Source organism: Tachyglossus aculeatus, chromosome 4 (genome assembly GCF_015852505.1).
Source record: "Tachyglossus aculeatus isolate mTacAcu1 chromosome 4, mTacAcu1.pri, whole genome shotgun sequence".
In the NCBI taxonomy this organism is placed as follows: Eukaryota; Metazoa; Chordata; class Mammalia; order Monotremata; family Tachyglossidae; genus Tachyglossus; species Tachyglossus aculeatus.
Genome location: NC_052069.1, coordinates 117,736,575 through 117,762,293, shown reverse-complemented (window position 1 = coordinate 117,762,293; position 25,719 = coordinate 117,736,575). Strand labels below are relative to the sequence as shown.

Below are 25,719 nucleotides of genomic sequence, written 5' to 3'. Positions count from 1 at the left end.
ATGTTTTGTTTTGTTGTCTGTCTCCCCCTCCTAGACTGTGAGCCCTCTGTTAGGTAGGGACCGTCTCTATGTGTTGCCAACTTGGACTTCCCAAGCACTCAGTACAGTGCTCTGCACAAAGTAAGCGCTCAGTAAATGCCATTGAATGAAATTGAATTGAATGGTCTAAGTGCTAGGGAGGTTACAAGGTGACCAGGTTGTGGGCTCACCATCTTCATCCCCATTTTCCAGATGAGGTCACTGAGGCCCGGAGAAGTGAAGTGACTTGCCCAAAGTCACCCAGCTGGCAATTGGCAGAGCCGGGATTTGAACCCATGACCTCTGACTCCAAAGCCTGTGCTCTTAATAATAGCATTTGTAAGCGTTTACAATGTGCAAAGCCCTGTTCTAAGCACTGGGGAGGGTGCAAGGTGATCAGATTGTACCACATGGGGCTCGCAGTCTTCATCCCCATTTTACAGATGAGGTCACTGAGGCCCGGAGAAGTGAAGTGATTTGCCCAAAGTCACCCAGCTGACAAGTAGCAGAGCTGGGATTTGAACCCAGGACCTCTGACTCCCAAGTCCGGGCTCTTTCCACTGAGCCACGCTGCTGGAGGCCGGGGCCGGGAGGTATATTCGCCCAGAGGCTGAAAAGAGCACGATTGACAAACGAGGCCGTGCGATTCATTCATTCATTCATTCATTCATTCAATCATATTTATTGAGCGCCGACTGCGTGCAGAGCACTGGACTAAGCGCTAGGGAAGTACAAATCGACCACCTATAGAGACAGTCCCTCCCCAACAACGGGTAGGGACCGTCTCTATATGTTGCCAACTTGTAATTCCCAAGCGCTTAGTACAGTGCTGTGCACACAGTAAGCGCTCAATAAATACGATTGAATGAATGAATGAATGAATGAATGAGGGCAATGCAAAGTTCCAAATAGCACCCGCACCAGTGCTTAGAACAGTGCTTGGCACATAATAAGCACTTAGTAAATGCCATTATTATTATTAGAGGAACCATAATAATAATAATGTTGGTATTTGTTAAGCGCTTACTATGTGCCAAGCACTGTTCTAAGCACTGGGGGAGAGACAAGGTGATCAAATTGTCCCACGTGGGGCTCACGGTCTTCGTACCCATTTGACAGATGAGGGAACTGAGGCCCAGAGAAGTGAGGTGACTTGCCCCGAGTCCCCCAGCTGACAAACAGCTGAGCAGGGATTTGAACCCACGCCCTCCGACTCCCCAGCCCGGGCTCTTTCCACTGAGCCACGCTGCTTCTCTACTTCTGGGGCAAGTCACTTCACTTCTCTGGGCCTCAGTGACCTCATCTGTCAAATGGGGATGAAGACTGTGACCCCACCCCACCCTGATCACCTTGTATCTATCCCAGCGTTTAGAACAGTGCTCGGCGCATAGTCGCCGCTTAACAGAGAAGCACTCAGAGAAGCAGCGTGGCTCAGTGGAAAGAGCACGGGCTTTGGAGTCGGAGGTCATGGGTTCAAATTCCGGCTCCCCACTTTAGCTGTGTGACTTTGGGCAAGTCACTTTGATTTGGAGCCCTGGCCTAGTGGTTAGAGCTTGGACCTGGAAGTCAGAAGGTCATGGGTTCTAATCCCTGCTCCGCCACTTATCTGCTGTGTGGCCTTGAGCAAATCACTTCACTTCTCTGTGCCTCAGTTACCTTTGCTGTTAAAAGGGGGATTAAGACTGCGAGACCCACTTGGGACAGAGACTGTGTCCAACCCGGTTTGCTTGTATCCACCCCAGTGCTTAGTACAACAGCGTGGCTCGGTGGAAAGAGCACGGGCTTTGGAGTCAGAAGTCATGGGTTCAAATCCAGCCTCCTCCAATTGTCAGCTGTGTGACTTTGGGCAAGGCACTTCATTTCTCTGTGCCTCAGTTACCTCATCTGCAAAATGGGGATGAAGACTGTGAGCCCCCCGTGGGACAACCTGATCACCTTGTAACCTCCCCAGCGCTCAGAACAGTGCCTTGTACATAGTAAGCGCTTAATAAATGTCATTATTATTGTTATTATTACAGTGCCTGGCACATTCTCTGGGCCTCAGTTCCCTCATCTGTAAAAGGGGGATGAAGACTGTGAGCCCCCCGTAGGGGACAACCTGATCACTTTGTAACCTCCCCGGCGCTTAGAACGGCGCTTTGCACATAGTAAGCGCTCGATAAATGCTGTTACTGTTAACCAATGCCATCATTATTATTCTCTAACCATAGCAATCCGGATGAATAAAACGCATTTGTTTTCTGCCGATGGGCAGGGTGGGACCGCCACCCGCAGGCCCCACTCATTCATTCAATCGTATTTATTGTGCTTACTGTGTGCAGAGCACCGTACTAAGTGCTTGGGAAGGACAAGTTGGCACCATATAGAGACGGTCCCTACCCAACAGCGGGCTCACAGTCTAGAAGGGGGAGACAGACAACAAAACAAAACGTATTAACAAAATACAATAAATAGAATAGTAAATATGTACAAGTAAAATAGAGTAATAAATCCATCCAAACATATATACAGTTGCTGTGGGGAGGGAAAGAAGGCTACAGCCCAGCCCATACCCTCCGCTGCTCTGCCGCTAACCTCCTCACTGGGCCTCTTTCTCGCCTGTCCCGCCGTCGACCCCTGACCCACGTCCTCCCCCTGGCCTGGAATGCCCTCCCTCCGACATCCACCAAGCTAGCTCTCTTCCTCCCTTCAAAGCCCTACTGAGAGCTCACCTCCTCCAGGAGGCCTTCCCAGACTGAGCCCCCGTTTTCCTCTCCTCCTCCCCATCCCCCTCCCCCTCCCTCCTTCCCCTCCCCACAGCACCTGTATAGATGTTTGTACAGATTTATTACTCTATTTGTTTTACTTGTACATATTTACTACTCTATTTATTATATTTTGTTAGTTTTGTTGTCTGTCTCCCCCTTCTAGACTGTGAGCCTGCTGTTGGGTAGGGACCATCTCTATCTGTTGCCAACTTGTCCTTCCCAAGCAATTAGTACAGTGTTCTGCACACAGCCCTCTGTTGGGTAGGGACCGTCTCTATGTGTTGCCAACTTGTACTTCCCAAGCGCTTAGTACAGTGCTCTGCACACAGTAAGCGCTCAATAAATACAATTGAATGAATGAATGAGTAATCGCTCAATAAATACGACTGAATGAATGAATATGTTTTGTTTTGTTGTCTGTCTCCCCCTTCTAGACTGTGAGCCCGCTGTTGGGTAGGGACTGTCTCTATATGTTGCCGACTTGTCCTTCCCAAGCGCTTAGTACGGTGCTCTGCACACAGTAAGCGCTCAATAAATACGAATGAATGAATGAATGAATGTATTGCCAACTTGTCCTTCCCAAGCTCTTAGTACGGTGCTCTGCACACAGTAAGCACTCAATAAATACAATTGAATGAATGAATGAATGAATGAATGAATGTGTTGCCAACTTGTCCTTCCCAAGCGCTTAGTATGGTGCTCTACACACCGTAAGCACTTAATAAATACGATTGATTGATTGATTGATTTTACTTGTACACATCTATTCTATTTATTTTATTAATATGTTTTGTTTTGTTCTGTCTCCCCCTTCTAGATTGTGAGCCCACTGTTGGGTAGGGACCGTCTCTATATGTTGCCAACTTGTCCTTCCCAAGCGCTTAGTACGGTGCTCTGCACACAGTAAGTGCTCAATAAATACGATTGATTGATTTTTTTTGTACATATCTATTCTATTTATTTTATTTTGTTCATATGTTTTGTTCTCTGTCTCCCCCTTCTAGACTGTGAGCCCACCGTTGGGTAGGGACCGTCTCTATATGTTGCCAGCTTGTCCTTCCCATATTCTTGCACACCGTAAGTGCTCAATAAATACGATTGATTGATCGATTTTACTTGTACATACCTAGTGTATATATTTTATTTTGTTCATATGTTTTGTTCTCAGTCTCCCCCTTCTAGACTGTGAGCCCACCGTTGGGTAGGGACCGTCTCTATATGTTGCCAGCTTGTCCTTCCCATATTCTTGCACACCGTAAGCGCTCAATAAATACGATTGATTGATTGATTTTACTTGTACATATCTATTCTATTTTATTTTGTTTATATGCTTTGTTGTCTGTCTCCCCCTTCTAGCCTGTGAGCCCACCTTTGGGTAGGGACGGTCTCTATATGTTGCCAGCTTGTCCTTCGCATATTCTTGCACACCGTAAGCGCTCAATAAATACGATTGATTGATCGATTTTACTTGTACATATCTATTCTATTTATTTTATTCCATTCATATGTTTTGTTGTCTGTCTCCCCCTTCTAGACCTTGAGCCCACCGTTGGGTAGGGACCGTCTCTATATGTTGCCAGCTTGTCCTTCCCATATTCTTGCACACCGTAAGTGCTCAATAAATACGATTGATTGATTGATTTTACTTGTACATATCTATTCTATTTATTTTATATGTTTTGTTCTCTGTCTCCCCCTTCCAGACTGTGAGCCCACCGTTGGGTGGGGACGGTCTCTATATGTTGCCAGCTTGTCCTTCGCATATTCTTGCACACCGTAAGCGCTCAATAAATACGATTGATTGATCGATTTTACTTGTACATATCTATTTTATTTCGTTCATATGTTTTGTTCTCTGTCTCCCCCTTCCAGACTGTGAGCCCACCGTTGGGTAGGGACCGTCTCTACATGTTGCCAGCTTGTCCTTCCCATATTCTTGCACACCGTAAGCGCTCAATAAATACGATTGGTTGATCGATTTTACTTGTACATATCTATTTTATTTCGTTCATATGTTTTGTTCTCTGTCTCCCCCTTGTAGACTGTGAGTCCACCGTTGGGTAGGGACCGCCTCTATATGTTGCCAACGTGTCCTTCCCAAGCGCTTAGTACGGTGCTCCGCACACCGCAAGCGGTTAATAAATACGATCGATTGATGACTGATCGATCCCGAGAAGGACCCAGGCGGCCGAGGGGCGGGATTGGGGGCAGGGACGGGCGGGGCGAAGGGGCCGTTTCTCCACAGAAGGAGGGGCCTGGCCCGCCATGATCGGCGGGGCCTTCGGCCAACGACGGGGGCGAAGTGGCGGGTTGCCATGGAGAAGAGGCGGAAGAGGCCGATTCAGGAAGCCATTACGGCGGGGCCCGGGCGGCCTAGGCCTCGCGCTGGGCCCCGCGCTACGCCCTTGGCGTAGCGGCCCGGAGGGCGGGAGGGGCAGGAGGAGGAGGAGCCGGTCCTTCGGGGGAGGGGGCCATGACGGCCCCCGTGAAGAAACGGAAGATGAACTTCTCGGAGATGGAGGTGGAGATCATCGTGGAGGAGCTGGAGCGCCAGAAGCACCTGCTCGTCAACCACTTCAACGCGGGCGTCCCGCTGGCCGCCAAGAGCGCGGCCTGGCAGGACATCCTCCGGAGGGTCAACGCCGTGACCACCTGCCGCCGCGAGCTGCCCGAGGTGAAGAAGAAGTGGTCCGACCTGAAGACCGAGGTGCGGAGGAAGGTGGCCCAGGTGCGGGCCGCCGTGGACGGCCACGACGGCGACCACCACGGCCACGACGGCCACCACGGCGACCACGACGACGGCAGGCCCGGGCCCGGCCTGGCCCCGGTCCTGCTCACCCCCATGCAGCAGCGCATCTGCAACCTGCTGGGCGAGGCCACCATCATCACCCTGCCCGCCACCGACAACGGCACCGCGGAGCTCCACCCCGTCACCCTCGGGGCCAACGCCACCGTCACCCTCACTCAGAGTGAGCCCCCTCCAAATTACCTCCTTCCCCTCCCCACAGCACCTGCAGAGATGTGCCCACGGATTTAGTACTCAGTTTTACTTGTACATGCTCTATTGAGTTAATACGTTTTCTTGTCTGTCCCCTCCTTCCCCTCCCCACAGCACCTGGATAGATGTTCCCACTGCTCTATTTTACTTGTACATACTCTACTGAGTTAATATGTTTTCTTGTCTGTCTCCTCCTTCCCCTCCCCACAGCACCACGGATTTAGTACTCTATTTTACTTGTACATACTCTATTAAGTTAATGTGTTTTCCCGTCTGTCTCCTCCTTCCCCTCCCCACAGCACCACGGATTTAGTACTCTGTTTTACTTGTACATACTCTATTGAGTTAGTATGTTTTCTTGTCTGTCTCCTCCTTCCCCTCCCCACAGCACCTGGATAGATGTTCCCACTACTCTATTTTACTTGTACATACTCTACTGAGTTAATAGGTTTTCTTGCCTGTCTCCTCCTTCCCCTCCCCACAGCACCACGGATTTAGTACTCTATTTTACTTGTACATGCTCTATTGAGTTAATACGTTTTCTTGTCTGTCTCCTCCTTCCCCTCCCCACAGCACCTGGGTAGATGTTCCCACTACTCTATTTTACTTGTACATACTCTACTGAGTTAATATGTTTTCTTGTCTGTCTCCTCCTTCCCCTCCCCACAGCACCACGGATTTAGTACTCTATTTTACTTGTACATGCTCTATTGAGTTAATACGTTTTCTTGTCTGTCTCCTCCTTCCCCTCCCCACAGCACCTGGATAGATGTGCCCACGGATTTACTACTCTATTTTACTTGTACATACTCTACTGAGTTAGTATGTTTTCTTGTCTGTCTCCTCCTTCCCCTCCCCACAGCACCTGGATAGACGTTCCCACAGATTTAGTACTGTATTTTACTTATACATACTCTATTGAGTTAATATGTTTTCTTGTCTGTCTCCTCCTTCCCCTCCCCACAGCACCTAGATAGATGTTCCCACTACCCTATTTTACTTGTACATACTCTACTGAGTTAATAGGTTTTCTTGTCTGTCTCCTCCTTGCCCCTCCCCACAGCACCACGGATTTAGTACTCTATTTTACTTGTACATACTCTATTGAGTTAATACGTTTTCTTGTCTGTCTCCTCCTTCCCCTCCCCACAGCACCTGCATAGATGTTCCCACGGATTTACTGCTCTATTTTACTTGTACATACTCTATTGAGTTAATATGTTTCCTTGTCTGTCTCCTCCTTCCCATCCCCACAGCACCTGGATAGATGTTCCCACTACCCTATTTTACTTGTACATACTCTACTGAGTTAATATGTTTTCTTGTCTGTCTCCTCCTTCCCCTCCCCACAGCACCACGGATTTAGTACTCTATTTTACTTGTACATACTCTATTGAGTTAATACGTTTTCTTGTCTGTCTCCTCCTTCCCCTCCCCACAGCACCTGGATAGATGTTCCCACGGATTTACTATCCTATTTTACTTGTACATACTCTACTGAGTTAATATGTTTTCTTGTCTGTCTCCTCCTTCCCCTCCCCACAGCACCACGGATTTAGTACTCTATTTTACTTGTACATACTCTATTGAGTTAATACGTTTTCTTGTCTGTCTCCTCCTTCCCCTCCCCACAGCACCTGCATAGATGTGCCCACGGATTTACTACTCTATTTTACTTGTACATACTGTATTGAGTTAATACGTTTTCTTGTCTGTCTCCTCCTTCCCCTCCCCACAGCACCACGGATTTACTGCTCTATTTTACTTGTACATACTCTATTGAGTTAGTATGTTTTCTTGTCTGTCTCCTCCTTCCCCTCCCCACAGCACCTGGATAGATGTTCCCACTACTCTATTTTACTTGTACATACTCTACTGAGTTAATATGTTTTCTTGTCTGTCTCCCCCTTGCCCTCCCCACAGCACCACGGATTTAGTACTCTATTTTACTTGTACATACTCTATTGAGTTAATACGTTTTCTTGTCTGGCTCCTCCTTCCCCTCACCACAGCACCTGGGTAGATGTTCCCACGGATTTAGTACTCTGTTTTACTTGTACATACTCTATTGAGTTAGTATGTTTTCTTGTCTGTCTCCTCCTTCCCCTCCCCACAGCACTTGGATAGATGTTCCCACGGATTTAGTACTCTATTTTACTTGTACATACTCTATTGAGTTAATATGTTTTCTTGTCTGTCTCCCCCTTCTAACCTTACCTCCTTCCCCTCCCCACAGCACCTGGATAGATGTTCCCACGGATTTAGTACTCTATTTTACTTGTACATACTCTATTGAGTTAATATGTTTTCTTGTCTGTCTCCCCCTTCTAGCCTTACCTCCTTCCCCTCCCCACAGCACCTGGATAGATGCTTCCACGGATTTATTACCCTATTTTACTTGTACCTATTCTGTTGAGCTAATATGTTTTCTTGTCTGTCTCCCCCTTCTAGCCTTACCTCCTTCCCCTCCCCACAGCACCTGGATAGATGTTCCCACGGATTTAGTACTCTATTTTACTTGTACATACTCTATTGAGTTAGTATGTTTTCTTGTCTGTCTCCCCCTTCTAGCCTTACCTACTTCCCCTCCCCACAGCACCTGGATAGATGTTCCCACGGATTTACTACTCTATTTTACTTGTACATACTCTATTGAGTTAATATGTTTTGTTGTCTGTCTCCCCCTTCTAGCCTTACCTCCTTCCCCTCCCCACAGCACCGGGGTAGATGTTCCCACGGATTTAGTACTCTATTTTACTTGTACATACTCTTTTGAGTTAGTATGTTTTCTTGTCTGTCTCCTCCTTCCCCTCCCCACAGCACCTGGATAGATGTTCTCACGGATTTAGTACTCTGTTTTACTTGTACATACTCTATTGAGTTAATATGTTTTGTTGTCTGTCTCCCCCTTCTAGCCTTACCTCCTTCCCCTCCCCACAGCACCTGGATAGATGTTTCCACGGATTTATTACTCTATTTTACTTGTACCTATTCTATTTAGTTTATATGTTTTGTTGCCTGTATCCCCCTTCTAGCTTTACCTCCTTCCCCTCCCCACAGCACCTGGATAGATGTTCCCACGGATTTACTACTCTATTTTACTTGTACATACTCTATTGACTTAATATGTTTTCTTGTCTGTCCCCCCTTCTAGCCTTACCTCCTTCCCGTCCCCACAGCACCTGGATAGATGTTCCCACAGATTTATTACTCTATTTTACTTGTACCTGTTCTATTTAGTTAGTATGTTTTGTTGTCTGTCTCCCCCTTCTAGCCTTACCTCCTTCCCCTCCCCACAGCACCTTTATATATGTTTGTATGCATTTATTACTCTATTTATTTTACTTGTACATATTCTGTTTAGTTAATATATTTTGTTTTGTTGTCTGTCTCCCCCTTCTAGCCTTACCTCCTTCCCCTCCCCACAGCACCTTTATATATGTTTGTATGCATTTATTACTCTATTTATTTTACTTGTACATATTCTATTTAGTTAATATATTTTGTTTTGTTGTCTGTCTCCCCCTTCTAGCCTTACCCCCTTCCCCTCCCCACAGCACCTGTATATATGTTTGTACGGATTTATTACTCTATTTTACTTGTACATATTTATTCTATTTAGTTATTATGTTTTGTTGTGTTGTCTGTCTCCCCCTTGTAGACTGTGAGCCCGCTGTTGGGTAGGGACCATCTCTATATGTTGCCAACTTGGACTTCCCAAGTGCTTAGTCTGGTGCTCTGCACACAGTAAGCGTTCAATAAATACGATTGAATGAATGAATGAATGAATGAGGACCCAGGGGGGATCATCTCACCACCCCGCCAGCCTGGACGGCGAAGGACCCTCGCAAGACCCCTTAATAATAATAATAATGATGATGATGGGATTTGTTAAGTGCTTACTATGTGCAAAGCACTGTTCTAAGCGCTGGGAACGTTACAAGGTGATCTGGTTGTCCCACGTGGGGCTCACAGTCTTAATCCCCGTTTTACAGATGAGGTCACTGAGGCCCACAGAAGTTAAGTGACTTGCCCAAAGTCACACAGCTGACAAGTGGTGGAGCCAGAATTTGAGCCCATGATCTCTGACTCCAAAGCCCGGGCTATTTCCACTGAGCCACGCTGCTTCTCTAATAATAATAATAATAATAATAATAATAATAATGATGATGATGGTATTTGTTAAGCGCTTACTATGTGCAAAGCACTGTTCTAAGCGCTGGGGAGGTTGCAAGGTGATCAAGTTGCCCCATGGGGGGCTCACAGTTTTAATCCCCATTTTACAGATGAGGTAATTGAGGCCCAGAGAAGTGACTTGCCCAGAGTAACACAGCTGACAGTTGGCGGAGCTGGGATTTGAACCCATGACCTCTGACTCCCAAGCCTGGGCTATTTCCACTGAGCCACGCTGCTTCTCTAATAATAATAATAATAATGATTATGATGGTATTTGTTAAGTGCTTACTATGTGCAAAGCACTGTTCTAAACGCTGGAGAGGTTACAAGGTGATCAGATTGTCCCATGGGGGGCTCACAGTTTTATCTCCCCCTTCTAGACTGTGAGCCCGTTGTTGGGTAGGGACCGGCTCTATATGTTGCAAACTTGTACTTCCCAAGTGCTTAGTACAGTGCTCTGCACACCGTAAGCGCTCAATAAATATGAATGAGTGAATGAATCCCCATTTTACAGATGAGGTAATTTAGGCTCAGAGAAGTGACTTGCCCAGAGTCACACAGCTGACAGTTGGCGGAGCCGGGATTTGAACCCATGACCTCTGACTCCAAAACCCGTGCTCTTTCCACTGAGCCATGCCCTTGGCAAGCCTTGGAAAGCCTGCCCAGGAAACTCCACAACAATAATGACGGCATTTATCAAGCGCCCACTATGTGCCAAGCACTGTTCTAAGCGCTGGGGAGGATACAGGGTGATCGGGTTGTCCCACAGGGGCCTCACAGTCTTCATCCCCATTTGACAGGTGAGGGAAATGAGGCTCAGAGAAGTTAAGGGACTTGCCCAAAGTCACACAGCTGCCAATAATAATAATAATAATAATAATGGCATTTATTAAGTGCATACAATGTGCAAAGCACTGTTCTAAGTGCTGGGGAGGATACAGGATGATCAGGTTGTCCCACGGGGACCTCGTAGTCTTCATCCCCATTTGACAGGTGAGGGAAATAAGGCTCAGAGAAGTTAAGGGAGTTGCCCAAAGTCACACAGCTGACAATAATAATAATAATGGCATTTATTAAGCGCTTACTACGTGCAAAGCACTGTTCTAAGCACTGGGGAGGTTACAAGGTGATCAGGTTGTCCCACGGGCAGCTCACAGTCTTCATCCCCATTTTACAGATGAGGCAACTGAGGCCCAGATAAGTTAAGGGACTTGCCCAAAGTCACACAGCTGACAAGTGGCGGAGCTGGGATCTGAACCCATGACCTCTGACTCCCAAGCCCGGGCTCTTGCCACTGAGCCACGCTACTTCTCGTGCCCTCACTTTCCACCCCAGCGCTTACAACAGGGCTTGGCTGCGAGTTGGCGCTTCATAATAATAATAATGGTGTTTAAGCGCTTCGTAGGTGCCAGGCCACGTTCTAAGCGCTGGGGTAGGTACAGAGTCCTCAGGTTGTCCCACATGGGGCTCACGGTCTTCATCCCCATTTGACAGATGAGGGAACCGAGGCCCAGAGAAGCGAGGCGACTTGCCCCAAGTCACACAGCTGACGAGTGGCAGAGCCAGGATTAGAACCACGACCTCCAACTCCCCAGCCCGGGCTCTTTCCACTAAGCCACACTGCCTCTCATAACAGGATGCTTAACAAATACCATAATGATGATAATGATTACCGTGTCTCTGGCAGCCCCCTGCCCCTCCCCTCTGTACTTCTGCCGAATTTCCTGGAAGCCCTCTGATCTCTAGCTCTCTCTCCATCTGTCTTTCCCCCTCTACTCCCCCCCCCCCCAAAAGAAATAAGGTTTCGTCCATAACACCCAGCTCACCTGGTCTCCCTCCTGGGCATCTGGTCCACGTCCTGCCTCTGGCCTCGTTGTGGGCAGGGAATGTGTCTGTCTGTCGTTATAGTGTACGTTCCCAAGGTGTATGCACAGTACAGTGCTTTATGCACAATAAGCGCTCAATAAATACGATTGAATGGTCTGGAACCCGCCCCCCCCCCCCCCCCCCCGCAAATCTGAAAGACAGTTACTCTCCGCCAAGGCACATCTCCTCCAAGAAGCCCTCCCTGTCTAACCCCCCCCGGCCTCTTCTCCCACTCCCTTCTGCGTCGCCTGGACTTGCTCCCTTTGTTCATCCCCCCTCCAGCCTCACAGCACTTATGTACATATCTGTCATTTATTTTTATGATTGGCTGCGTTTCCCCCCCACCCTGCCCCGGACTGTCAGCTTGTCGTGTCGGTTTATTGTTGTATTGTACTCTCCCAAGTGCTTAGTACAGTGCTGTGCACACGGTAAGCATAAAGAAATGCGATTGAATGAAGGAACGAAAGTAAGCACTCAATAAATACGATCGAACGGTCCACAGAGAGAGGAATGATACCCGGCTTTCTTCTCCCTTTGCTCTAGTTCCCGCCGAGGCCACCTACCACGCTTTGGAGGACGGAGTGGTGGAGTACTGCACGACGGAGGCCCCCTCCACGGTCACGGCCGAGGCCCCGGTGGAGATGCTGGCCCACCCGGCCGACGTGGCCATCAAGCCCCAGGAGCTCAAGAGCCGCATCGCCCTCAACTCCGCCAAGCTGCTGCAGGAGCAGCGCGTCACCAACCTCCACGTGAAGGAGATCGCCCAGCACCTGGAGCAACAGAACGACCTCCTGCAGATGATCCGCCGCTCCCAGGAGGTGCAGGCGTGTGCCCAGGAGCGCCAAGCCCAGGCCATGGAAGGGACCCAGGCGGCCCTGAGCGCGCTCATCCAGGTCCTCCGTCCGATGATCAAAGATTTCCGCCGTTACCTGCAGAGCAACACGCCCAGCTCCGCCACGCCTTCCGATCCCGGACAGATGACCCAGAATGGGCAACAGGACAGCATCATCCAGTGACCCCGGAGGGCGGCCGAGATGGGACTCTACTCTGAATGGATGAAGGCAGGGCAGGGCATCCTCCACCGGGCCCCGGGCAGGTTTGCGGGTGTGCAGGCTCCGGGAGCAACTTCTCATTTCGGAGGAACTCGGTGCCTTTGGCACGAACCCTGCATTTGGAGTGACGGCGGGGCTGGGGATGTAGGACTGCTAGTTGGAACGAGAATCTCTTCCCCCCACCCCCTTCTCCACCCCTCCCGCTCCCTGCCCTGTCCCGGAGCCGGAAGCTTGGCTGGTCATTTTGTTTCCGAGCTGGGGGGGAGCGGGCCCAGCTGTGATGGAAGTGGCAAGAGCCGACCTGCGGTCTGATCTCTCTCCCGGTACAAAGGTTCTAATTGGAGAGAACGCAGGCAAGTGCTCGTGCCAGGCTACTCCAACCTAACAGGCCACCACTGTGAACGCCGATGCTGGATTTAATGCAGTAACATCTCTGCCTCTCCAGGGACTGATGTCAGTAGGTCCGAGGCTGAAATTCCCTCCCCTTCTCCCTCCTGCTTGTGCCTGGGCTTCTGGGCTAATGCATTCAATGCCGCAAAGGTTGAGTCTGTCTATATTTTCTCTTCTCTTCTCTTCTCTTCTCTTCTCTTCTCTTCTCTTCTCTTCTCTTTTCTCTCTTCCCTTCCCTTCCCTTCCCTTCCCTTCCCTTCCCTTCCCTTCCCTTCCCTTCCCTTCCCTTCCCTTCCCTTCCCTTCCCTTCCCTTCCCTTCCCTTCCCTTCCCTTCCCTTCCCTTCCCTTCTCTCTCTCCTCCTCTCTCTCTCTCTTCTCCTCTCTCTTCCTCTCCTCTCCAGAAATGCCTCACGGGCCAGCCATACTAGCAGCCCTGGCCACGATTTGAAAGCTAAGCCTCTCAAGCTAGACTGCTCAGGAGAGCTCGGGGGGAGGGAGAGAATGCCTTCTGGCCACCAGGAACTTGTCATCAAAGCTCTCTCGTGCCAGGCTTTTCCCAGTGCCCTACTTTTAGGTCACATTGCAAACTGGGGGGGAAATTGAAAAGATAAGTGGAGAGTCCCGGCCTGAAAGCAGTCCCCTGTTGAGTTCTGGGCTGACTTCTTCATCTCCAGGCTAACGTGACTCCTCCTTCCCATAAGCACGCACACACCCCGGGATCCAGTCCCGCAGTAAAGCCGGTGATGTCGAGGCGTTATGCCATTTCGCTCCCGCCCCTGTGTTACTGCAGAATGTGCAATCCCCAACTGGGCTGAATCCAAAGCTATGACCGACACCGAATGTACGGATCGGGTAGATTAGGGTTGCCATAAAGGCTAGGACCTTTGAATTCCTGGAAATTTGCCCCCTAAGCCCTGCTTCCAAGTTGGTGCCTTGGGGATAAAATGGGATCTGGGAGAGCAGTAGAGTAAATGCTTTACCCTTCATCGCTTTGAGTCTGCTTGCCTTAAGTAGCTGGTGGCTTTAATTTCTCCAGATTGGTTTCAAGGGCCTCCTTCTCCTCCCTCTCTAACCGAGGCTCCTTGTGGTTCCACCTCCAAGCCATGGGACTGAGCAGGACCACTGGGCATCCCTTGAATGAACGCGCCTTACCATCCCAAAGGTCCTTGTGAGCTAGCACACGTTTCTGAATCTGTTGCTTCAAGCCGTTCCCTTCCACCTCTGCCCTATCTGCCTCCTCCCGACAGCCAAATCCAAAAGAAGGTCACCGTTTCCATCAGTCCCCCATGGCGTAGATCAGAGGAAGACTGGATTTATCCTCAGCTGCTCTGTGACAAGCTCCGACGCCGAGCCGTGCTCAGACATTTGACAGAGGCCATCATTTTGTGATGGGGTGGGGAGAGAGGCAGGGAAGGGAAAGTAAGAGAGGCCGGCGGCATAGATGACAAACGACCTCCAACCCTAGCCTCGCTTCTTTCCCGGAATCTCATTTCGGCATCCGCACCAGGACGGAGCAGCCAGTTCAGCTCCCCGAGTCTCCATTCGTCGCACAGGTGCAATCCTCTGTGGACTCCCAACCCATTTTTGAAGCGTCAAGCCAACTCTGATTGACTTTAGGTGCCAACAGGAATCCAGGTGGTATTTGGTTCTTCTTTCCAGGTATTTGTTTTAATTAAAAAATCTTTTTTTTTAATACATTGTCTTCGGCTAAGTCGACTGGTCTCGTGTTAACGTGACTCTGGTTGGGAGGCTGAGTTTTGGAGGGAAAGATCTGCCAAGAAGCACAGGTTCAGTCCAGGGTCCCAGGGCACTAGTTAAGGCCCAGCGGAGCCGACTCTGGCAGAAGGTGAGATTCCTGGGTGTTAGAAGAGCTCACTCATGGATTGGAGTCTCTCCTGGTTTCTCAGCCTGGGCTGTCAGCACTAGAGATCCTAGTTCAGAAATCTGGGCAAAAACCAAAGTGTGAACCCTTGGGGCCTGAGAATGGAGACAGCAAACACAAACCGGGATGGGCGAATTGGGGCAGGCCGTCAGGCCGCGAAACAGAATATGACGGGAAGTTGAAATCGCAAGGCGTTTCAAAAGGGCGAACAGAACGGCCCCGGATAAATTGATGCGGGAAGCCCCCTTATCTTGACATAAGCTTGTGACCTCTCTAATGCCCAACACGTCTGCAACGGTGCCAACTCATTCCCCCCGCCCTCCCCCAAGAACATCTCAGGACAGGGCTGGAAGTGTACGGCCCTCGTGGGCAGCAGACGTGCCTCTTCTTGGTTTGGGGCTTAACACAGGGAGTGGCACCCAGCACATGCTCATTAAACCCTATTATTATTACTACTACTACTACTACAGCAGAACTGCTGTTTGAGGACTGATGCTGCCAAAGAGGGGACTGCCTTTAGGATAGTGATAATGCAGGATTCTCGGCAGGAAGATGAAAATCAGTTCCACTCATGGGAACTTCTGGAAAGTCCCCATGAAGAAGCGTGGCTTAGAGGATAGAGCACGGGCCTGAGAGAAGGACCTGGGTTCTAATCCCAGCTTTGTCACCTGTCTGCTGTGTGACCTTGGGCAAGGCGTTTCACTTCAGGCCTCAGTTACCTCAACTGTAAAATGGACTGTGAGCCCTATGCAGGATAGGGACTGTGTCCAGTCTGATTTCCTTGTACCCACCCCAGTGCTTAGTACAGTGCCTGGCACATAGTAAGCACTTAATATATACCAGATTTATTATTATTATAATTGCCTGACCCTTTGGTTCTAGTTGAAGAGTTTAATGGGCGACGAGAGAGCAGAGACTACAGGGCTTTAGTAGTAGTAGTCAATCAGTGAATCATATTTACTGAGCACTTACTGTGTGCAGAGCACTCTACTAAGTGCTTAGGTGAGTATACTATAATAGTATAACAGAGATATTCCCAGCCCACAATGAGCTTACAGTCTAGAGTCTAAAATCTACAGTCTACAATATTAGTATTGATTAAGGTCTTAGTGTGTGCAAAGCACTCTTCCAAGAGCTGGGAAAGAACAACACAGGTGAGATATAGAAATGTTTTCTGTCAATCAATGGCATTTATTGGTTTTTTTTATGGTATTTGTTAAGCACTTATTAGGTGCCAGGCACTGTACTAAGCACTGGGGTAGATTCAAGCTAAACAGGTTGGAGGCGGTCCATGTTCCACATGGGGCTCACAGTCTTAATCCCCATTTTACAGATGGAGTAACTGAGGCACAGAGAAATGAAATGCCTTGCCCAGGGTCACAAAGCAGGCAAGTGGCGGAGCCAAGATTAGAACCCAGGTCCTTCTGACGCCCAGGCCCATGCTTACTTTGCGCAGAGCACTGTACTAAGCTCCTGGGAAAGGACAATATGGTTGAGTTGGTTGACATGTTCCCTGCCCTCAAAGCACTTAAAAACTAGTCAGGGAGACAGGCATTAAAATAAATTACAGAGAGGGGAAGAAGCGGAGTATAAGGAAGCATACCGAAGTGCTGAGGGCGTGGGGGTGGGGTGAGTAACAGAGTCCTTAAGGGAGACAGACACAAATGCTCAGGTGATGCAGAAGGGATTGGGGAATAGGATGGGGAAATGAGAAGTTAGTCGGTGAAGCCTTCTTAGAGGAGATAGGATTTTAGTAGGGCTTTGAAGGTGGGGAGAGTCGTGGTCTGTGGGGTATGAAGGGGGAGGATTCCCAGGCTGGAACTCAGGAGAGAGAACATGAGCAAGGGGTGGAGGTGAGATTGAGGTAGTTTGAAGTTAGAGGAGCCAAGTGTGCGGGCTGGGTGGTAGTGGCCTGTAGTGGTGCTTACTGTGTGCAGAGCCCTGTACTAAACTCTTGGGAGTGTGTAATGTAACAATAAACACACATTCCTAGCCTACAATGAGCTTGCGGTCTAGAGGAGGACCTGAAGTCTGACAGCCCCAATTTCCGTTGCAGGTTAGTGGCCTTTTGACTCCTTTTTGCCAAAGGAAGGAAGGGAAAGGGTGCCCCAGTTGGGCAACCCATTATCCCTGCTGGAGTTCAACAGGGATGCTCCACTCAGTTGAAAGACAGCCGGAAGCAGCCTGACCTAGGATAGAGCCCGGGCCTGGGAAACACGGGGCCTGAGTTCTAGTCCCAGCTCTATCGCTTGATGATGGTAATAATAATAATAATAATAATAATAATAATAATAATTGTGGTACTTGTTAAGACCTTACTATATGCCAAGCACTGTTCAAGTGCTGGGGTAGATACAAGTTAATGAGGTTGACACGGTCCCTGTCTCACATGGGGCTCACACTCTTAATCCCCATTTTACAGATGAGGTAACTGAGGCCCAGAGAAATGAAGTGACTTGCCCAAGGTCACGCAGCAGACATGTGGAGGAGCCTGGATTAGAACCCAGGTCCTTCTCACTGCCAAGCCCGTGCTGTATCCACTGCACTACACTGCTTGCCCAAGGTCTGCTTGTGACCTTGGGCAAATAACTTCACAGTGCCTCAGTTACCTCGTCTGTAAAATGGGGAGTCGATCCTGCTCCCTCTTACTTAGATTGTGAACCTCAGTTGGAACAGGAACTGCCCAACCCGATTCCTCTTGGTCCACCCCAGTGCTCAGTATAGAGCTCGGCACATAGTGCTTAACAAGTACGATAATTATAGCGTCTAGGCTATAAGCTCATTTGTGGGCAGGTAACGTGTCTACCAACTCTGTTGCATTGTACTCTTCCCAAGCGCTTAGTTCAGTGCTCTGCACAAAGGAAGCGCTCAATAAATACTATGGATTGATTGATACTAATAATATATATTATTATAAACCTTGGCATTCAAGAGCTAGGGTCTTTGACGGCACCCGCTGTCTGGAAAGGCAATGGAGGCTGGGCAGCGTGATAGTAATAGAAGCTCCTCGAGGGCAAGAACTGGATCATCTCTCGTTTCATGTACCTTCCCCAGCAGCCAATTAAGCGCCCTGCACCTTGTGGGCCCTCAATAAATGCTCGCTTAATTGATCATCACAGCAGTAGGTGGCACGGCCTGGTGTTGGCATATCAACCCTGGCATCATAGAGCCCTGCCTTGGGTGGCAATTAGGGGGCCTAACCAGCCTGGCCAGCTCCCCATTCATTCATTCAATCGTATTTATCGAGCGCTTACTGTGTGCAGAGCACTGTACTGAGCGCTTGGAGGAGTTCAATACAACAATAAACAGACACAGTCCTTGCCCGCAACGAGCTTACAGTCTAGAGGGATGAGCTTACAGTCCAGCTTCATGCCCCTGGGTTGGTCGGGGCTGGAGCAGGTCACCAAAACTCTTGCCCTCCTGAGTCGGGCAGGGCTGGGGCAGGTCATGGCGTACGAGAAGCAGCATGATATAGTGGACAGAACACGGGCCCGGGAGTCAGAAGGTCATGGGTTCTAATCTCAGCTCCGCCACTTGTCTGCTGTGTGACCTTGAGCAAGTCACTTCACTTCCCTGTGCCTCAGTTACCTCATCCATAAAATAGGGGATTGAGACTGTGAACCCCGTGTGGGGCAGAGACTTCATTCAATTCAGTTGTATTGAGTGCTTACTATGTGCAGAGCACTGTGTCCAACCTGATAAACTTGTATCTACCCCTGCGCTTAGTACAGTTCCTGGCACATAGTAAGCACTTAACAAATACCAGTTATTATTAGGTGGCCAGTACTCCTGTCATCCTGAGTGGGGCAGGGATGGAAACCTGAACCAGCCTCAAAATGGCTCTGGTATAAGAAAAAGGCCCAGAATAGGGCGTTACGAGGTGGGGGGCTGCCCACCCCCAGCCCCTCCTGTTTGTTTTTCCTTGGCAGCCATAGCGCTATCCTCCCAACTTACTCTGCCACCAGGGCCTGGGCCACACGCCTCGTGTCTTCTTCAGAGGCTGACCGGCCACTGCCACCCCAAAAAGCCTCTCTCTGGCCCCCACAGCTGATGCCACCATCGTCCCCTGCCAAGCCCCATTTGCCTCCAGGGTGGGGACGGGGACAGAGCTCATCGCAGGTAAGGACCACGTCTATCAACTATGTTGTATTCTCCCAAGAGCTTAGCGCAGTGCTCCGTACCACATTAAGCGCTCGGTAAATACCATTGATTATGAAGTGGCGGAGACTTTCAGTACTGGACTCAAGGCGTCCAATCCATGGGGTGACTCCTGCCCGTAATGCACCCCAGCAATCACTTGTGACCCCAATTCTTCCAGGCCTCTGGCCTATGAGGCGCTATGTGGGACTCTATGAGGTTTTATGGGGGTTCTTTGAGGCTCCATGGGGCTCTCTCTGGGGCTCTATGAGGGTTTATGGGGTTTTAGGAGGCCCTATGGAGCCTCTAGGTGACTCTCTGGGACTCTATGAACAAATATTCTCTGAGCAATGGTGGAACCCACCCTCTTGTCTAATGCTGTCAAGTCTACTCCATGGACACATCTCTCCCGGAGCACCCCACTCTCCATCTTCAATCGCTCTGACAGCGTATCCATAGAGTTTTCTCGGACAAACCGGTTTTCCATCGCCGCCTTCTGCCCAGTCAACTTGAGTCTCCACCCTGGACTCTCCCATGCCGCCGCTGCCCCGCACAGGTGAGTTTTGACTTGTAGCAGATTGCCTTTCACTCGCTAGCCACTGCCCAACTAGGAATAAATCCTATTTATTTTATTTTGTTGGTATGTTTGGTTTTGTTCTCTGTCTCCCCCTTTTAGACTGTGAGCCCACTGTTGGGTAGGGACTGTCTCTATGTGTTGCCAATTTGTACTTCCCAAGCGCTTAGTACAGTGCTCTGCACATAGTAAGCGCTCAATAAATACGATTGATGATGATGATGATGATGAATGGAACGGCTGTGCCTCTGCTTGACTCTCCCTCCCGTAGCAGAGACTGGTACGTACTGGAAACTCTCCAGGTGTGGGGCTGAGAGGGAAGGAATCTGCCCTCACCAGTGTGGAAATGCAGTGGACCCCTCCACTTCTGCTCCCACCCTCCAGATCCCTCCTCCTCCCCAAACCTCCGGGGTTCCAGCAAGAAGGTTCCTGGTCCGGGAGCCAGGTCGCTGCCGCTGCCTGAGAGATGAGGCTTTTAGACTGTGAGCCCACTGTTGGGTAGGGACTGTCTCTGTATGTTGCCAACTTGTACTTCCCAAGCGCTTAATACAGTGCTCTGCACACAGTAAGCGCTCAATAAATACGATTGATGATGATGAGGCTGGAGTCCTCTCCAGCCCCACCAGGTTTCTAAACAGTCAACCCATCAGCGATAAAGAAGAGCCAGACTCAGAGCCGGAAAAGGACGCAACTCAAGCAAGTCAGTGACCAGGGCTGAGGCCCACAGGGCCAGTTGGGATTGGCTCAGTGGAAAGAGCAGGGGCTTTGGAGTCGGAGGTCATGGGTTCAAATCCCAGTTCTGCCAGTTGTCAGCTGTGTGACTTTGGGCAAGTCACTTAACTTATCTGGGCCTCAGTTACCTCACCTGTAAAATGGGGATTAAAACTGTAAGCCCCCCGAGGGACAACCTGGTCACCTTGTAACCTCCCCAGGGCTTTTTTTTTAATGGCATTTATTAAGCGCTTACTATGAGCAAAGCACTGTTCTAGGTGCTGGAGAGATTACAAGGTGATCAGGTTGTCCCACGGGGGGCTCACAGTCTTAATCCCCATTTTACCAATGAGGCACAGAGAAGTTAAGTGACTTGCCCAAAGTTGCACATCTGACAATTGGCAGAGCTGGGATTTGAACCCAGCTTAGAACAGTGCTTTGCACATAGTAAGCACTTAATAAATGCCATCATTATTATTATTATTATTATCCTCCAGGACCCCTTGGCTGGAGTTTTTTTCTGTGGTACTTGTTAAGCGCTTTACATGGTGCCAAGGATTGTATTAAACTCTGGGGTAGATACAAGATAATCAGGCTGGACACAGTCCCTTGTCCCATATGGGGCTCATGGTGTAATACCAGGGAGTAGGATTTAAGTAGGACACTGAGGCACAGAGAAGTGACTTGCCCACTAGATTGCAAACTCACTGTGGGTAGGGAATGTGTCCACAAACTCTGTTATACAAGTGCATAGTACAGTGTCTTGCACACAGCAAGCGCTCAATAAATGTTGTTGATTTTTTGATTGCCCAAGGTCACATAGCAGACAAGTGGCAGAACTAGCATTAGAACCCAGGTCCTCTGACTCCCAAACTCATGTTTTTTTTCCATTAGACCATGCAGCCCCCTCCTCAATACCGCTTGTTGACAAGACCGACGACTTCAGAAGCTATTGAAATGACTCAGAATTGGAGGTACCAAATTGCATCTTCTGGAGGCTTGATGTTCTTTATTAGCAAGTCTAGAAATACCCCTCACCCCTATTTAGAGGAGCAGCATGACCTAGTGGCCCTAGGTTCTAATCCTGCCTTCACCACTTGCCTGCTGTGTGATCTTGAGCAAGTCACTTAACTCCTCTAGGCCTCAGTTTCCTCATCTGGAAAATGGGGATTAAAGCCTACTTAAACTGTGAACCAGATGTGGGACAGGGACTGTGTCCAACCTGATTATTTTGTATCTACCCCGGCACTTAGTTCATTGCTTGGCACATGACAAACACTTAGCCAATGCCATAATTATCATTTTTGTTATCACTGATAATATAATTATTTATAGTTAATAAATACAATTTATTTTTCTATTATTTTTATTTAGGAGTTTGCCGATCATTCAGTCTGTATCCCAACTGCAGGCCATTAATGGTTGACCGTCTCCTTAGTTTACTAGCAGGCAGCCTACACCTTCCTGGTTAAGCGATACGGCCCAGAAGGTCCTACAGAAATGCACAAAATCAGTTATGATTATCAAGGAGCTTCGCCGAGGAGCAATTTTCAAAATTGCTTTTCTGTGATTCAAAGCCAGAAGTCATTACCACAAAGACAGCGGGGAGACACAATCACCATACGCTGAGGGCTACTTCTCGAGACACTTAGCATTTTAGACACATCTGGGGAGCTGTTTCATGGCTGAACAATGACCTTCTATTTTCCTCCTTACAGTTCTTTTCAAGTGAGTCCATTTATCTTTGTAACAGACTCGCGGGTATCGCAACGATAGGGAAAGTCCTTGGTTGAAAGAGAAAACCCAGTGAAATACAGACCGGTGACTCCGGTGCCACAAGGCGAGGAGCAGAACGAGAAAGATAATAATAATAATATTTGTTAAGCGCTGGGGGGATATAAGGTGATCAGGTTGTCCCACGTGGGGCTCACAGTCTTAATCCCCATTTTTACAGATGAGGTAACTGAGGCACAGAGAAGTTAAGTGACTTGCCCAAAGTCACACAGCTGACAATTGGCGGAGCCGGGAGTTGAACCCATAGCCTCGGACTCCAAAGTCCGTGCTCTTTCCACTGAGCCACGCTGCTTCATGGATGGATCCGTTTGAAAGCCTGCTCGCAAATCCCGGGATCCCCCACCCCCATAACTCCTTCACCAGCAGATTTCCAGTTCCTCATGAAGACTTAAGTCTTCAAACCAACACTGGCCAGGGAAACGGACACAGGGATGGATCCTCTCTGCCAGAGGAGCAGCTAGTGACCTAATGGATAGAGCACAGCAGGGAGAGGAAGGGGAACCTTTCACCACGATTCCACCAGCTGCTTTTGCAGGAGGGAAGATGGGGGGAGAGGGGTGTGCTGCAGGAATTTACTGGATGCAGGGAGAGAAGGAAGGTGGGTGATAAAGAAAATAGACCTGCGGCAGGAGACCCTTAGGGTCAGTCAGTTGTAGTTCTTGAACTCTTACTGTGTGCAGAGCACTGTACTGAGAGCTTGGGAGAGTACAATACAACAATAAACAGACACATTCCCTGCCTACAACGAGCTTACAGTCCAGAGGAAGATATTGAGAATTTTCTGACCATGATACGGTAGTTAAGCACTGGGACCACTCTATGGAGTAATTGTGGGATTTAAGTGTTACTATGTTCCAAGTACTGTACCTAGTGCCAGGGTAAATATAAAATAACCAGGTCCCACATGGGGCTCACAGTCCAAGTAGGAACCGGTTTTGAATCCCCATTTTGCAAGATGAAGGAACCGAGGCACGGTGCATTGAAGTGACTTGCCTGAGGTCACACAAGTGGCACAAGGTCGCAGATTTGGCATTAGAACCCAGGTTCTCAGGCCCGTGCCCTTTGCGCTAAGCCACGCTGCTTTCTCAAGAAATCTTGAAATCTCCCCTAGGGAAGCGTTGTCTGGCCTGGGGTTAGGGGGGACTTTCGAGAGTTCCCTTCGGGTTTAAGGATCCTCTGACCCTTTCAGGAACTGGGCCGGTGGCCTCAGGTCCAGGCTGAGCCTTGGTTCAATTTTAGGGACGTCCCTGGTTCAGTGTCCTGCTGGCTCCGGGGCTGATTCTCCATGCAGGCCTGCAGATGGCGGCTCCGGAACAGAGCTGGAAAACTTTGTCGTGCCGGGATTCCCCGGGCCAAGTTTTGTTTTTTTGTTTGGCTCTTTTTGCTGTCGTTGCTGTTTTGTGGTATTTGTAAGGGCTTACTAGATGCCAGGCACTGCAGAAGATACCAGGTAATCAGGTTGGACCCATTCCCTGTCCCACATGGAGTTTACGATCTTACTCCCCACTTTACAGGTGAGATAACTGAGACAGAGAATCATAATAATATTAACAATCGTGGTGTTTAAGTGCTTACTGTATGGCAGAGAAGCAGCGTGGTTCAGTGGAAAGAGCACAGGCTTTGGAGTCGGAGGTCATGGGTTCCAGTACCGACTCTGCTACTCGTCAGCTGTGTGACTTTGGGCAAGTCACTCACTGGGCCTCGGTTCCCTCATCTGTAAAATGGGGATTCAGACTGTGAGCCCCACGTGGGACAACCTGATCACCTTGTAACCTCCCCAGTGCTTAGAACATTCATTCAATCGTATTTATTGAGCGCCTACTGTGTGCAGAGCACTGTACTAAGCGCTTGGGAAGTACAAGTTGGCGACGTATAGAGACGGTTCCTACCCAACAGCGGGCTCACAGTCTAGGAGGGGGAGACAGACAGCAAAACAAAACATATTAACAAAATAAAATAAGTAGAATAAATATGTACAAGTAAAATAAATAGAGTAATAATAAATAAATAGAGTAATAATAAATAGAGTAATAATATTCCCTGTGGAGTTCATACTCAGAGCTTGGACAATCTGGTTGGTACATTCCACCAGCTAGAAACAGGAGATGGAGCCTCCTGTGCAGTCTTCCACTTTTAAAAATCAGGTGGGGGTTGTCTTTTTTAGAACAGTGCTTTGCACATAGTAAGTGCTTAATAAATGCCATCATTATTATTATTATGCCAGGCACTGTACTTAACGCTGCAGTAGACACAAGGTAATCGGGCTGGACGCAGTCCCTGTCCCACATAGGGCTCACAGTCGTAATCCCCATTTTACAGATGAGGAAACTGAGGCCCAGAGGAGTGAAGTGACTTGTCCATGGTCACATAGCAGACAAGTGGTGGAGCTGGGATTAGAACCCACTCCAGAGGCTGGATTTCCAGAGTCTGGGTGAATGAATGGGGCGGGATGGAAGGAAAAGGAGCATGGCAGGGTCCCTGAAGTCATTCAGCCCACTTCGCGTGGTCTGCTGGGCTGAATCGGAACTAGGGGAAACTGAGGATGATACCATAACCTGTTAAACTAGCGAATCAGCCTCCTCTCCCCTCTCCCCAGTCCTCAAGAGATGTCCACTCTGCACTTAGATTCCTGCTACTGCATTTAGTTTGCAAGTTGGGAAGCAGCGTGGCTTAGTGGATAGAGCATGGACCTGGGAGAGGGAAGGACCTGGATTCTAATCCCAGCTCCTCCACATTTCTGCTGTGTGACCTTGGGCAAGTCGCTTAAACTCCTCTGGGCCTCATTTACCTCATCAATAAAATGGAGATTAAGAGTGGGAGCCCTGAGAAGCCGCATGGCTCAGTGGAAAGAGCACGGGCTTTGGAGTCAGTGGTCACGGGTTCAAATCCCGGCTCCGCCAATTGTCAGCTGTGTGACTTTGGGCAAGCTACTTCACTTCTCTGGGCCTCAGTTACCTCATTTGTAAAATGGGGATTGATTGTGAGCCCCCCGAGGGACAAACTGATCACCTTGTAACCTCCCCAGCGCTTAGAACAGTGCTTTGCACATAGTAAGCGTTTAATAAATGCCGTCATTATTATTATTATGTGGGACAGGGACTGTGTCCAACCTGATTAACCTGGATCTACCTCAGAGCTTAGTAAAGTGCCTGGCACATAGTCAGCACTTAACAAGTACCATTATTATTATTGTTGTTATTAGTATTATCATTATTATTAAATATTTAAAAAGTGTCTGAGCTGGCCACCTCCTTCCTGGGGCATGACCTCCCCGCCCAGCTGGGTGGAGCCAGGGGCCAGTGAGGTCATCCGTGTTCAGGCCAAAAGGCCCTGGGGGCCAGAGTCAAAGCCAAATGGGCCAGATGCCAGTTTT

General features: G+C 49.0%; 1 protein-coding gene across 1 annotated transcript; it reads left to right on the top strand.

Annotated features, from left to right (window-relative positions):
* The first annotated feature begins 5,187 nt into the window (after window positions 1–5,187).
* On the top strand, window positions 5,188–13,452 carry NAIF1 (nuclear apoptosis inducing factor 1). Its single transcript, XM_038745334.1, has 2 exons — window positions 5,188–5,734; window positions 12,349–13,452. The coding sequence occupies exons 1-2, from the start codon at window positions 5,239–5,241 to the stop codon at window positions 12,819–12,821; spliced, it is 969 nt and encodes a 322-aa protein (XP_038601262.1). The 5' UTR covers window positions 5,188–5,238; the 3' UTR covers window positions 12,822–13,452.
* Window positions 13,453–25,719: the final 12,267 nt, after the last annotated feature.